This window comes from Salvelinus sp. IW2-2015, linkage group LG19, assembly GCF_002910315.2.
Source record: "Salvelinus sp. IW2-2015 linkage group LG19, ASM291031v2, whole genome shotgun sequence".
Taxonomy (NCBI): Eukaryota; Metazoa; Chordata; class Actinopteri; order Salmoniformes; family Salmonidae; genus Salvelinus; species Salvelinus sp. IW2-2015.
Window position 1 is genome coordinate 1,430,378 of NC_036859.1, and position 12,500 is coordinate 1,442,877.

Consider the following 12,500-nt stretch of genomic DNA (forward strand, 5'->3'; position numbering starts at 1 on the left):
GTCCCCACCTCCTCGTCGCTTCACGTGTTGCTGTCCGTCGGTTGCTGTTTAATGTTTTTGCTTATGTTTCTGCCGTCAATCACGCTGCCCCTCTAGTCTCTCTAAGTTGCACATGTTCCTATTAGTCCCTCTCTCTCTTCTTTCTTTCTTTTAAAGAGAGAGAGCACATTTAACACATAGACACACTTACAGACATGTTGTGCATCCCGAAAGGACACCTATTCCCTATATACTGTAGTGTACTATGGTCTCTGGTCAAAAGTAGTGCACTATATAGAGAATAGGGTGCCATTTGGACACTGCCACAGACTTATAGCAGACATGTATACAGTATACAGAACAGAGAGTGTAATACAGCTACACTCTACCGACACTCAGTGGTATAAAGTACTTAAGTAAAAACACTTTAAACTACTACTTAAGTCGTTTTGGAGGATATCTGTACTTTACAATTGATATTTTTGACAACTTTTACTTTTACTTCACTACATTCCTAAAGAAAATAATATACTTTTTACTCCATACATTTTCCTTGATACCTAAAAGTACTCGTGACATTTTGAATGCTTAGCAGGACAGGTATATGGTCCAATTCACGCACTTATCAAGGGAACAGGTGGTCATCCCTACTGCCTCTGATCTGGCGGACTCACTAAACACAAATGCTTTGTTTGTAAATCATGTCCGAGAGTTGGAGTGTACCCCTGGCTCTCCATAAAAAAACAAGAAAATGGTTTGCTTAATATAGGGAATTTGAAATGATTTATGCTTTTACTTTCAATACTTAAGTATATTTTAGCAATTACATATACTTTTGATACTTGCGTATATTTAAAACCAAATCCTTTTAGACTTTTACTCAAGTAGTATTTTACTGGTTGACTTTCACTTTTACTTGAGTCATTTTCTATTAAGGTATCTTTACTTTTACTCAAGTATGACAAATGGGTACTTTTTCCACCACTGCCGACACTCAGTCTAAAAAATCTACATACAGTACTCCACTACTGTATCTAGCACACAGACTGCATGAATAAGTTAATGCATAATACAGAATTATGCATTAATACACACACATACACACACACCCCACACACACCTAGCACAGTGACGGTGGCACGGGCAGTGCGGACGGGCATGGTGAAGATGGAGCAGGTGTACTCCCCCTCGTCTGACAGCTGGATGTCTCCGATGGTGATGGACAGCTCTGTGCCTGTCGACCGGTGGAGCTGGATACGGTTATCTCTCAGAGCTGGGTGAGACAGAGGGATGGGAGGGAGAGGAAAAGTGGAGGGGGGGGGAGAGAGGTCAGGGGGCGAGGGGCAGGAGGGGAGAGAAGAAGGAGGAGAGAGGAGGGAAGAGGCGGAGATAGGGCAAGAAGAGAGAAGAAAATTTAGGGAGACAGAGAAGACAGACACGACAGGACAGACAGGACAGACAGGACAGACAGACAGACAGACAGACAGACAGACAGACAGACAGACAGACAGAACAGAAGAAGGGCAAAAAAAGAAGCAGAGATAAATAAAGCTTTGTCATCATCGCGGCAGCATGGCAAGGGAGGGGCACCACACACACACACACACACGACCACACACACACACACACACACACACACACAACACACAACACCAACACACCTACACCACACCACACAACACACACCACACACCACACACACACACACCACACAGCGTTTAGTGATAGGTTATGGGGATGGATTGATGAAACTGGTAGAAACACACGTCCCATCTACGTATAATCTTTGAGACCTCTATATTGTATTCTGATCTGAACTTGATCTGGTCTGGGCTCTTGGGAACACACAACACCAAACTATACGTAAATCCCAAATATCTCAAATCCCCTATTCCCTAACATAGTGCAACTACTTTTGACAGGGCCCGTGGTGTAGTTTTGTTAACATGAAGAGCGGCACAGAACACACATTTCACACCTCAGTCATCCTTGGCCCGGTTATCTGTCCCACAGACAGTCCGGATCTCTGGGGGTCTTGGCCTACTGGGGTCTAGTGCAGGACTTGTCTCTATTATACGGCTCTGTCTGTCTGTCCTTTGTATCTGTGTTTGACATGTGTTGGTTAGTGTTTTCCTGTCCCTTTTGCCTCTGGTGACAACCCGCTTTCCCTCCTTTCTGTCTGTGTGTGTCTGTCGGGCTCAGCTGTCTGTGCTCCTCTAATCTGTTCTGACCTCCCTCTCTCCCTCTGCTGCCCAACTCCATTCCCGTCTGACGTCCTGTTCTTTCTCTGTCTTCTCTCCGCTGCGTGTCTCTGCATAGCATACCTAACTCGCCCTGCTGTTCTGTGTGTCTCTGCCAATGCTTTGTCTTTCATGGTTGATCAGTAACCCAAGGTTCAGTCCATTTGTCTTGATGTAGCTCCGTGTGTTGATGGTGCCCCCCCCCCCCACCCCCCCCCCCCCCCCCCCCCCCCCCCCACCCCCCCGCCTCCCCCCCCCATATCTACCTCTCTTCATATATCCTCCATTTACCCCTCCTTTCCAATATATTGTTAACTGGAGGAAGCTTTATGGGATGAATACGATTTGAGAGTAGCAGCATATTGTTATTCCAGAAACAAAACTATTTCTACTTAGAGAGTAATGTTATTGATCTAGATCTGAAAATAACATAGGCTAAAGGTACATGCTTGCACGCTCCCCCGGCAACAAACAATGCGGCAGGTAGCCTGGTGGTTAGAACGTTGGGCCATTACGGTTGCTGGATCGAATCCCCGAGCTGACAAGGTAAAAATCTGTCATTCTGCCCCCTGAGCAAGGCAGTTAACCCGCTGTTCCCTGGGCGCCGAAGACGTTGATGTCAATTAAGGCAGCCCCCCGCACCTCTCTGATTCAGAGGAGTTGGGTTAAATGCGGAAGACACATTTCAGTTGAAGGCATTCAGTTGTACAACTGACTAGGTATCCCTCTTTCTCCAAGACATCAACATGTCAATACGCCATTAGGTTCACAGATAGTAGGGCAATAGATTACTACCAGATCTACCTTCAAGTACTAATTGAAATCCTTCAAATACTTTGAGCACTTGGAGGGCCAGATAGGCAGGGTTTGCAGTTTTGGGATTATTCTATTGGTCCATTAAGCCATGCAAGCCGAGTGTGTATGTGTGTGTGCATGTGTGTATATGTGCACATGCGTGTGTGTGATGGGGCTAGACTGTGGTGTGAGAGTGCTGGGTCAGGATCTGGTTCTGAGGCCCTGGTTGAGAAAAGATACACTCAGAGGATCCTAGCCAGACACACCAGTTATTTTTAGGCTCTTGATCTCTGTCTCCCTCTCTCTCTTTCTCTCACGTCTTCTCTTTCACACACATACACAAACATCTCTCTCTCTCGCTCAAACACAAACACACACCCTTCCTTCCTCTCTCTCACCTCTCTTCTCTCCAAAGTACAGAGTCTGCTGGGCCGTGTTGGACCACTGCAGGGAGGAGTTGTCGCTCTCTGCCACCCGGCAGGTCAGGGTCACCGTGCCGCCCACCGACACCGTCTCGTCCTGGGTCACCGGCTGCATGGGGTCATCGTCTAGGCAACACGGAGAACAGAGGGGGAAAAGGAGGTCAGATGGAGATGGTCATTTCAGGTACTGTCTGTAAGAGTTCTGGACAGGTGTGTGTCCCCCAAATGGCACCCTATTCCCTATATAGTGCAGTGAATAGCGCTCCATTTTGGATGCAGACAGAGCCTGGACTGTTAGAGAGGGAAAACAGCCATGGGAGTATCTATAACAGACTGATGAGTCTATAACCAGTCAGAACATTAACCTTTATTTAAATAGGCAAGTCAGTTTGGAACAACTTCTTATTTACAATGACGGCCTAGGAACAGTGGGTTAACTGCCTTGCTCAGGGGGCAGAACGACAGATTTTTACCTCGTCAGCTCGGGGGGATTTGATCTAGCAACCTTTTGGTTGCTGGCCCAACACTCTAACCTACTAGGCTACCTGCCACCCCATATATTGCACTACTTTTGACCAGGGCCCTAGGGAATAGGGTGCCATTTGGTTCGGGATGCAGCCAATGAAGGAGAGGCATATTGAGAAGCACAATATGCTGTGTGGGTGTGGGGGGGGAGGGGGGTGAGTAGGAGAGAGAGAGAGAGAGGAGAGAGTAGAAGAGAGAAAGATAAACATCAGCACCAAACAGTAACGTCCACAAACTGTGAACGGATCTGAGAGACAAGGCAAAGAAAGCATTCTATGCCAATCAAAAAAACAAAAAATTGTTCAACACCCCATACCAATTTAGGAATCTGAGCTAAAAATACTTTTTGAAAATCATCCATAGAGCCCATGCCCTTTATGGTTGTGAGGGGGGTCTGGCGGTCCCGCCACCAACCAAGATTCACAAAATGGGCAAACACCCAATCCGCAATTGGAAGAACTCTGCATTGCAGAATTTTGGCAAAAATATGCCTCCTGTTTTTACACGCACAAGGAACACCAAAAATGCATTGCGGAGCAGAAAATAGCGCCATACCGCCACTAATATCAAAATCCAGAAAAGATGCCGTTTTTTTAAATTTCTACAACCCCAAAAGAAGCGATAGTCCCCAACCTTCCATAATCAAGCCATCACCTTACAGAGAGATGACCTGGAGAAGAGTCCCCCCTAAGCAAGCTGGTTTCCTAGGGTCTGTTCACCCAAACCCACAAAACACACCCCACAAACCCCAGCAACCAGCACAATTAGACCCCAACCAAATTTTCATGGAGAAACAAAAAGATTTAATTTACTTAACACATTTGGAAAGAATAACAAAAAAAAAAAAAAACAGAGCAAAAACTAAGAATTGCATTTGGCCCTAAAACCAGAGAGTACACCAGTGGCAGGGAATACCTGACCACTGTGACGAACCCAAACTTAAAGGAAAGCTTTTACTATGTCAGACTTCAGTGAGCATTATAGCCTTGCTATTGAAGTAAAGGGCCCCGTAGCCCAGACATGCCTCTCTCCAAGAACAGAAGACAGCTTATGTCCACACTGCCCACAAAATGACGTCGGCAACTCGAGCTGCACTTCCTAAACCTCCTGCGCCAATGTATGACCATATTAGAAGGACACATATTCCCTCAGATCACACAATCCAATCCACACAAGAAAAATTCGAAAACCAAATCCAATTTCGATAAAACTCCCATACTACTGCGTGAAATCCACACGTATGTGCCATCACAGACCACCGCAAGACTTGTGACCTTAGTTGCCACAAGAAAAGGCGCAACAGTGACAAAACAAACACATTGTAAATACAAACAATCCCATTATTTATTGCTTACTTATTTAAACTACGTCGTTGCTTTACACCATTCGTAGACTTCGTCGTAACAACCACTGTACTAATACTTATTAACTATGACACTCGTAATTGTCTTTATCGTTTTGAAAACTTCCGTTGATTGTTACATTTACGTTAATTCCTTTGTTTGTTTTCACTCTTTTGTATTGTCCACCTCATTGCCTTTGGGCATATTGTAACCACATGTTTTCCCATTGCCAATAAAAGCGCCCTCTCGAATTGAATTTGAACTTGAACTTGAGGAGAGAAAAGAGACAGAAGGAGGCAGACAGAAGGGAGGCAGGAAAGATGAGAGAGACAGATAAATGAGAGAGAGAGAGCAGGGAGAGAGAATCCAGTGACAGAACGAGAGAGAGCGGACAGAGAAGGAGAGAGAATAAAAATGAGGAGAGAGGCACGCGAGAGAGAGAGGGCAGCACGGGAAGCGAGGGAGGGAAAGAGCAGAGAGAGGAGAGAGGCAGACAAGAAAGATGGAAAGAGGGAAGGCAGAAATGAGAGAGACGAGAGAAGACGGAAATAGCAGAGATGGAGAGAGAGGAGACGAAGGAGAGTATGATGAGAGAGAGAATGGAGACGAGACGAAGACTGAGGGAGAAAGAGAAAGACGACGAGAGAAGACGAGAGACGAGAGAATGGAGAGAGAGAAGACGAAGGACAGAGAGAGAGAGAAGAGACGGACGAAAAGAGAGAGAGATGAGAGACGAGAGAGAGAGGACAGAGGAGAGAGAGAGAGATAAATGAGGACGAGCGATCGAGCAGAGGGAGAGAGAGAGTGGACAGAGAGAGAGTGACAGAGAAGAGAGCCGGGATCAAGAGAATGAGAGAAGATAAAATGAGAGAGAGCAGAGACGGAGAAGGCAGAGAAGAGAGAGAGCAGAGGCAGGCAAAAGAGGACGAGAAAAGTGAGAGATAGAGAGAGAGAGAAGAGAGAGAGAGAGAGAGAGAGAGAGAGAGAGAGAGAGAGAGAGAGAGACAGAGAGAGAGAGAGAGAAATAAATGAAAAGGTCAAAGTGGCAATGGAGAGATGCTCCACAGTGTTAATGTTACTGTGTGACCCCACAGTGTTTAAGCGGTGTCATTTTTAGGCATGCATATGTATTTCAGGGTTGAACAAACTCAAATGAGACAAATATTATGGAAATGAGGGTCAGGATGTGAGAATGAATGTGACCAGCAATAATTATGGGGTTCGGCACTGAATTGCGATAGTAAAAACCCTAACTGAACTTGAACTTGCAAAATGACACCCTATACCCTATATAGTGCACTAACTTTGGACCAGGGACCCACTTGGTCAAGTGCTATGTAGGGAATATTGTGCCATTTTAGGACGCATCCCGTAAACGACAGTAACCTTTGCTGATATACTGTATGTGATTACGTAAATACACTGTGTGCTGTGCATCTGTCTAACCAAATGTTCACTCTCTTTAAGGGGTATTTTATGTCCAGGAACATCAACAAACAGGAGACATTCATCACAGAAAAGGCTTAACTAGACCAAAAATGTACAGTACCAGTCAAAAGTATGGACACACCTACTCATTCAAGGGTATTTCTTTATTTTTACTACTTTCTACATTATAGAATACTAGTGAAAACATCAAATCACATATGAAATAACACATATGGAATCATGTAGTAACCAAAAAACAAATGAAAATATATTTTAAATTGTTCTAAGTAGCCACCCTTTACATTGATGACAGCTTTGCACACTCTTGGCATTCTCTCAACCCGCTTCACCTGGAATGCTTTTCCAACAGTTTTGAACAAGTTCCCACGTACGCTGAGTACTTGTTGGATGCTTTTCCTTCACTCTGCAGTCCAACTCATCCCAAACCATCTCAATTGGGTTGAGGTCGGGTGATTGTGGAGGCCAGGTCATCTGATGCAGCACTCCATCAATCTCCTTGGTCAAATAGCCCTTACACAGCCTGGAGGTGTGTTTTGGGTCATTGTCCTGTTGAAAAAAAAATGATAGTCCCACTAAGAGCCAACAGTGTCACCAGCAAAGCACCCCCACACCATCACACCTCCTCCTCCATGCTTCACAGTGGGAACCACACATTCGGAGATCATCCATTCACCTACTCTGCGTCTCACAAAGACACAGTGGTTGGAACCAAAAATGTAGAATTTGGACTCATCAGACCAAAGGAAAGATTTCCCCCGGGCTAATGTCCATTCCTCGTGCTTCTTTGCCCAAGAAAGTCTCCTTATTATTGGTGTCCTTTAGCAGTGGTTTCTTTGCAGCAATTCGACCAACCATGAAGTCCTAATTCATGCAGTATCCTCTGAACAGTTGATGTTGAGATGTGTCTGTTACTTGAACTCTGTGACTTGAACTCTGGGGCGGCATGTAGCCTAGTGGTTAGAGTGTTGGGCCAGTAACCGAAAGGTTGCTGGATTGAATCTCTGACCTGCAAGGTAAACATCTGTTTGCTTTGCTATTTGAACTGTTCTTGGTAATATATGGACTTTTACCAAATAGGGATATCTTCTGTATACCACCCCTACCTTCACAATAAAAACACAACCGATTGGCTCAAATGCATTAAGAAGAAAATAAATGCATTCCAGGTGACTACCTCATGAAGCTGGTTGAGAGAGTACCAAGAGTGTGCAAAGCTGCCATCAATTCAAATGGTGGCTACTTTGAAGAATCTCAAATATAAAATATATTTTGATTTGTTTAGCACTTCTTTGGTTACTACATGACTCCATGTGTGTTATTTCATAGTTTTGATGTCTTCACTATTATTTTACAATGTAGAAAATAGTATGAATAAAGAAAAACCCTTGAATGAGTAGGCGTGTCCAAACTTTTGACTTGTACTGTATGATCTGCATCCCAAATGGCAGTAGTGTGGTAGTGTAGGGAATTAGGGTGCCATTTGTAACACATCCCATATATAGTACCAGACATGCCTCAAAGCAAGCTGCTCACCTCTGTAAATATGGCATTTATAAATAGTCTAATTGGAACAAAAATTGTCAGTGGTAGACAGTTTTAAATTCACAGTGTAGCGCTATCACATCCTTGCACCAGCGGTGATATACATTTTTTCCCTTCACATCTGTGTGTTCAAAGTGTTCCATAGCGGAACTCCGACCGGGACATCAAAGAGGAAATGCATGCAGGATGTGGCAGGAAGAACATTGGCACGACAACCTAACTAAAACTAACTGCCAAAAAACAAAAATGATACGACACCGAAACAGCATTACACACTTTTAAGAATTCCTTTAGTATTGCTGTCGAACAATTCCCCGTAGTCTATCCCATGCCTACATCAATCCAATGCATTTTTTTTTTTTTTTTTTTTTTAATTTTGTGTAGAGTAGTCTCTCTCTCTCTCTCTCTCTCTCTCTCTCTCTCTCTCTCTCTCTCTCTCTCTCTCTCTCTCTCTTTCCTTAACTTTTGGTCAGTCACAGTAGTCAGGTATTCTGCCACCGTGTTCACTCTGTTTAGGGCAAAATAGCACTCTAGTTTTTATTTAATTCTTTCCAATGTGTCAAGTAATTATCTTTTTGTTTTCTCATGATTTGGTTGGGTTTAATTGTGCTGCCGTCCTGGGGCTCTGTGGGGGTCTATTTGTGTTTGTGAATAGAGCCCCAGGACCAGCTTTCTTAGGGGACTCTTCTCCACGTTCATCTCTCTGTAGGTGATGGCTTTGGGAATCGCTTCATTTTAGGTGGTAGTAGAATTTAACGTTTCTTTTTTGAATTTTGATAATTAGCGGGTATCGGCCTAATTCTGCTCTTCATACATTATTTGGTGTTTTACGTCGTACACTGAGGATATGTTTTGCAGAATTCTGCATGCAGAGTCTCAATTTCATGTTTGGCCCATTTTGTGAATTATTGGTTGGTGAACAGACTCCTGACCTCACAACCATAAAGGGCAATGGGTACTATAACTGATTCAAGTATTTTTAGGCTGATCCTAATTGGGATGTCAAATTTTATGTTCCTTTTGATGGCATAGAAGGCCCTTCTGGCCTTGCCTCAGATCGTTCACAGCTTTGTGGAAGTTACCTGTGGCGCTGATGTTTAGGCCGAGGTATGTATCATTTTTTTGTGTGCTCTAGGGCAACGGTGTCTCGATGGAATTTGTATTTGTGGTCCTGGCAACTAGATCTTTTTTGAAACACGGTTATTTTTTGTCTTACTGAGATGTACTGTCAGGGCCTAGGTCTAACAGAATCTATGCAGAAGATCTAGGTGCTGCTGTAAGCCCTCCTTGGTTGGGAACAGAAGCACCAGATCATCAACAAACAGTAGACATTTGACTTCAGATTCTAGTAGGGTGAGGATGGGTGCTGCAGACTGTTCTAGTGCCCTCGCCAATTCGTTGATATATATGTTGAAGAGGGTGGGGCTTAAGCTGCATCCCTGTCTCACCCCCCAGCCTGTGGAAATATTTATTTATTTTTGCCAATTTTAACCGCACACTTGTTTGTGTACATGGATTTTATAATGTTTGTATAGCAGACCCTCAAGCCAAATTGACAACAACTTTTTTGTGAAATAAGACTTTGTTTTGGTTTGTTTGTTTGTGAATTACAGTGTGCAGGGTGAATATGTAGTCTGTCGTACGGTAATTTTGTAAAAATCCAATTTGACATTTGCTTAGTACATTGCTTTCACTGAGGAAATGTACAAGTCTGCTGTTAATGATAATGCAGAGGATTTTTCCAAGGTTGCTGTTGATGCAAATCCCACAGTAGTTATTGGGGTCAAATTTGTCTCCACTTTTGTGGATTGGGGTGATCAGTCAGTCCTTGGTTCCAAATATTGGGGAAGATGCCAGAGCTGAGGATGATGTCAAAGAGTTTATGTATAGCCATTTGGAATTTGTGGTCTGTATATTTTATCATTTAATTTAGGATACCATCTACACCACAGGCCTTTTTGCGTTGGAGGGTTTGTATTTTGTCCTGTAGTTCATTCAATGTAATTGGAGAATCCAGTGGGTTCAGGTAGTCTTTAATAGTTGATTATAAGATTTGTATTTCATCATGTATGTTTTTGCTTGCTGCTTGTTTGTTCTTTGTTAAAGGGGCAAAAAGATTGGAGAAGTGGTTTATCCATACATCTCCCTTTTGGATAGATAATGCTTTGTGTTGTTATTTGTTTAGTGTGTTACACTTTTCCCAGAAGTGGTTAGATTCTATGAATTCTTCAATTACATTGAGCTGATGTCTGACGTGCTGTTCCTTCTTTTTCCGTAGTGTATTTCTGTATAGTTTTAGTTATTCACCATAGTGGAGGCGACGTCGGCTCAGGTTCTCTGGGTCTCTATGTTTTCGGCTGGATAGGTTTCTCAATTTCTTTCTTAGGTTGGTGCATTCTTCATCAAACCATTTGTCATTGGTGTCAATTTTCTTAGGCTGTCTGCTTGAAATGTTTAGCTTTGATACGGGAGCTGAGAGGTTAAATGTACTCTTTAGGTTTTCTCCTGCCATGTTTGCAACTTCACTATTACAGTGAAACATGTTGTCCAGGACGTTGTCTAAAGGGATTGAATTTGTTGTTGCCTAATTGTTTCTGGTAGGTTCCCCCACTACTTTTGTTCCATCTATGAATTTCTTAATATTATTCAGTTCCTTTGGCTTTGATGCCTCATGATTGAGTATTGCTAAGTTCAAGTAGACTGTGATTTTGCTGAGATCTGATAGGGGTTGTCAGTGGGCCGACTGTGAACACTCTGAGAGACTCGGGGTTGAGGTCAGTGATAAAGTAGTCAACAGTAATACTGACAAGAGATGAGCTATAGGAGTACCTACCGTAAGAGTCCCCTCGAAGCCTTATCATTGACTATGTACATACCCAGCGTGTGACACAGCTGCAGGAGTTGTGACCCGTTTTTGTTGGTTATGTTATGGGGGAGAGGAATGCTGTCACCTCCAGGTAGGTGTTTGTCCCCCTGTGTGGTGAGGGTGTCAGATTCCTGTCCGGTTCTGGCATTTAGGGCATCACAGACTAGTGCATGTCCCTGGGCCTGGAAATGACTGATTTCCCCTTCTAGGATGGAGAAGCTGTCTTCATGAAAGTATGGAGAGTCTAGTTGGGGGGATATACAGTGCATTCGGAAAGTATTCAGACCCCTTAACTTTTTCCACATTTTGTTACGTTACAGCCTTATTCTAAAATTGATTAAATTGTTTTTTTCCCCCTCATCAATCTTCACACAATACCCCATAATTACAAAGCAAAAACTGTTTTTAGAAAATTTAGCAAATTTATTACAATGTAAAAACTGAAATATCACATCTACATAAGTATTCACACCCTTTTTTGAAGCAACTTTGGCAGCGATTACAGCCTTGAGTCTTCTTGGGTGTGACACTACAAACTTGGCACACCTGTATTTGGGGACTATCTCCCATTCTTCTCTGCAGATCCTCTCAAGCTCTGTCAGGTTGGATGGGGAGCGTCGATGCACAGCTATTTTCAGGTCTCTCCAGAGATGTTCAATCGGGTTCTAGTCCGGGCTCTAGCTGGGCCACTCAAGGTCATTCAGAGACTTGTCCCTGAAGCCCCTCCTATGTTGTCTTGGCTGTGTGCTTAGGGTCGTTGTCCTGTTGGAAGGTGAACCTTCGCCCCAGTCTGAGGTCCTGAGCGCACTGGAGCAGGTTTTCTTTAAGGATCTCTCTGTACTTTGCTCCGTTCATCTTTCCCTCCATCCGGACTAGTATCCCAGTCCCTGCCGCTAAAAAACATCCCCACAGCATGGTGCTGCCCCGAAAATGCTTCACCGTAGGGATGGTGCCAGGTTTCCTGCAGAGGTGATGCTTGGCATTCAGCCCAAAGAGTTAAATCTTGATTTCATCAGACCAGAGAATCTTGTGTTCTTGGGGACCTTCAATGCTGCAGAAATGTTTTCTTACCCTTCCCCAGATCAGTGCATCGACACAATCCTGTCTGGTAGCTCAATTTCGAGTCTCATAGCAAAGGGTCTGAATACTTATGTAAATGTCATATTTCCGTTTTTTTATTTGATACATTGGCAAACATTTTTAACAACCTGTTGTAGCTTTGTCATTAAGGGGTATTGTGTGTAGATTGATGAGGAAAAACGTTGATTGCATCCATTTTAGAAAAGGGCTGCAACGTAACAACATGTGGAGAAAGTGAAAGGGTCTGAGTACTTTACGG

The 12,500-nt window shown here is 43.6% G+C and overlaps 1 protein-coding gene across 1 annotated transcript in view; it reads right to left on the reverse strand.

Moving 5' to 3' along the window:
* The window catches only part of cadm3 (cell adhesion molecule 3), a 64,083-nt gene that overhangs the window by 23,991 nt on the left and 27,592 nt on the right, over positions 1 to 12,500 (reverse strand). Inside the window, exons 3-4 of the mRNA XM_070449106.1 lie at positions 3,413 to 3,562; positions 1,089 to 1,252 (exon numbers count right to left, since the gene is read on the reverse strand). Coding sequence (XP_070305207.1) covers positions 1,089 to 1,252; positions 3,413 to 3,562 — 314 coding nt within the window. The remainder of the gene's footprint in view (positions 1 to 1,088; positions 1,253 to 3,412; positions 3,563 to 12,500) is intronic.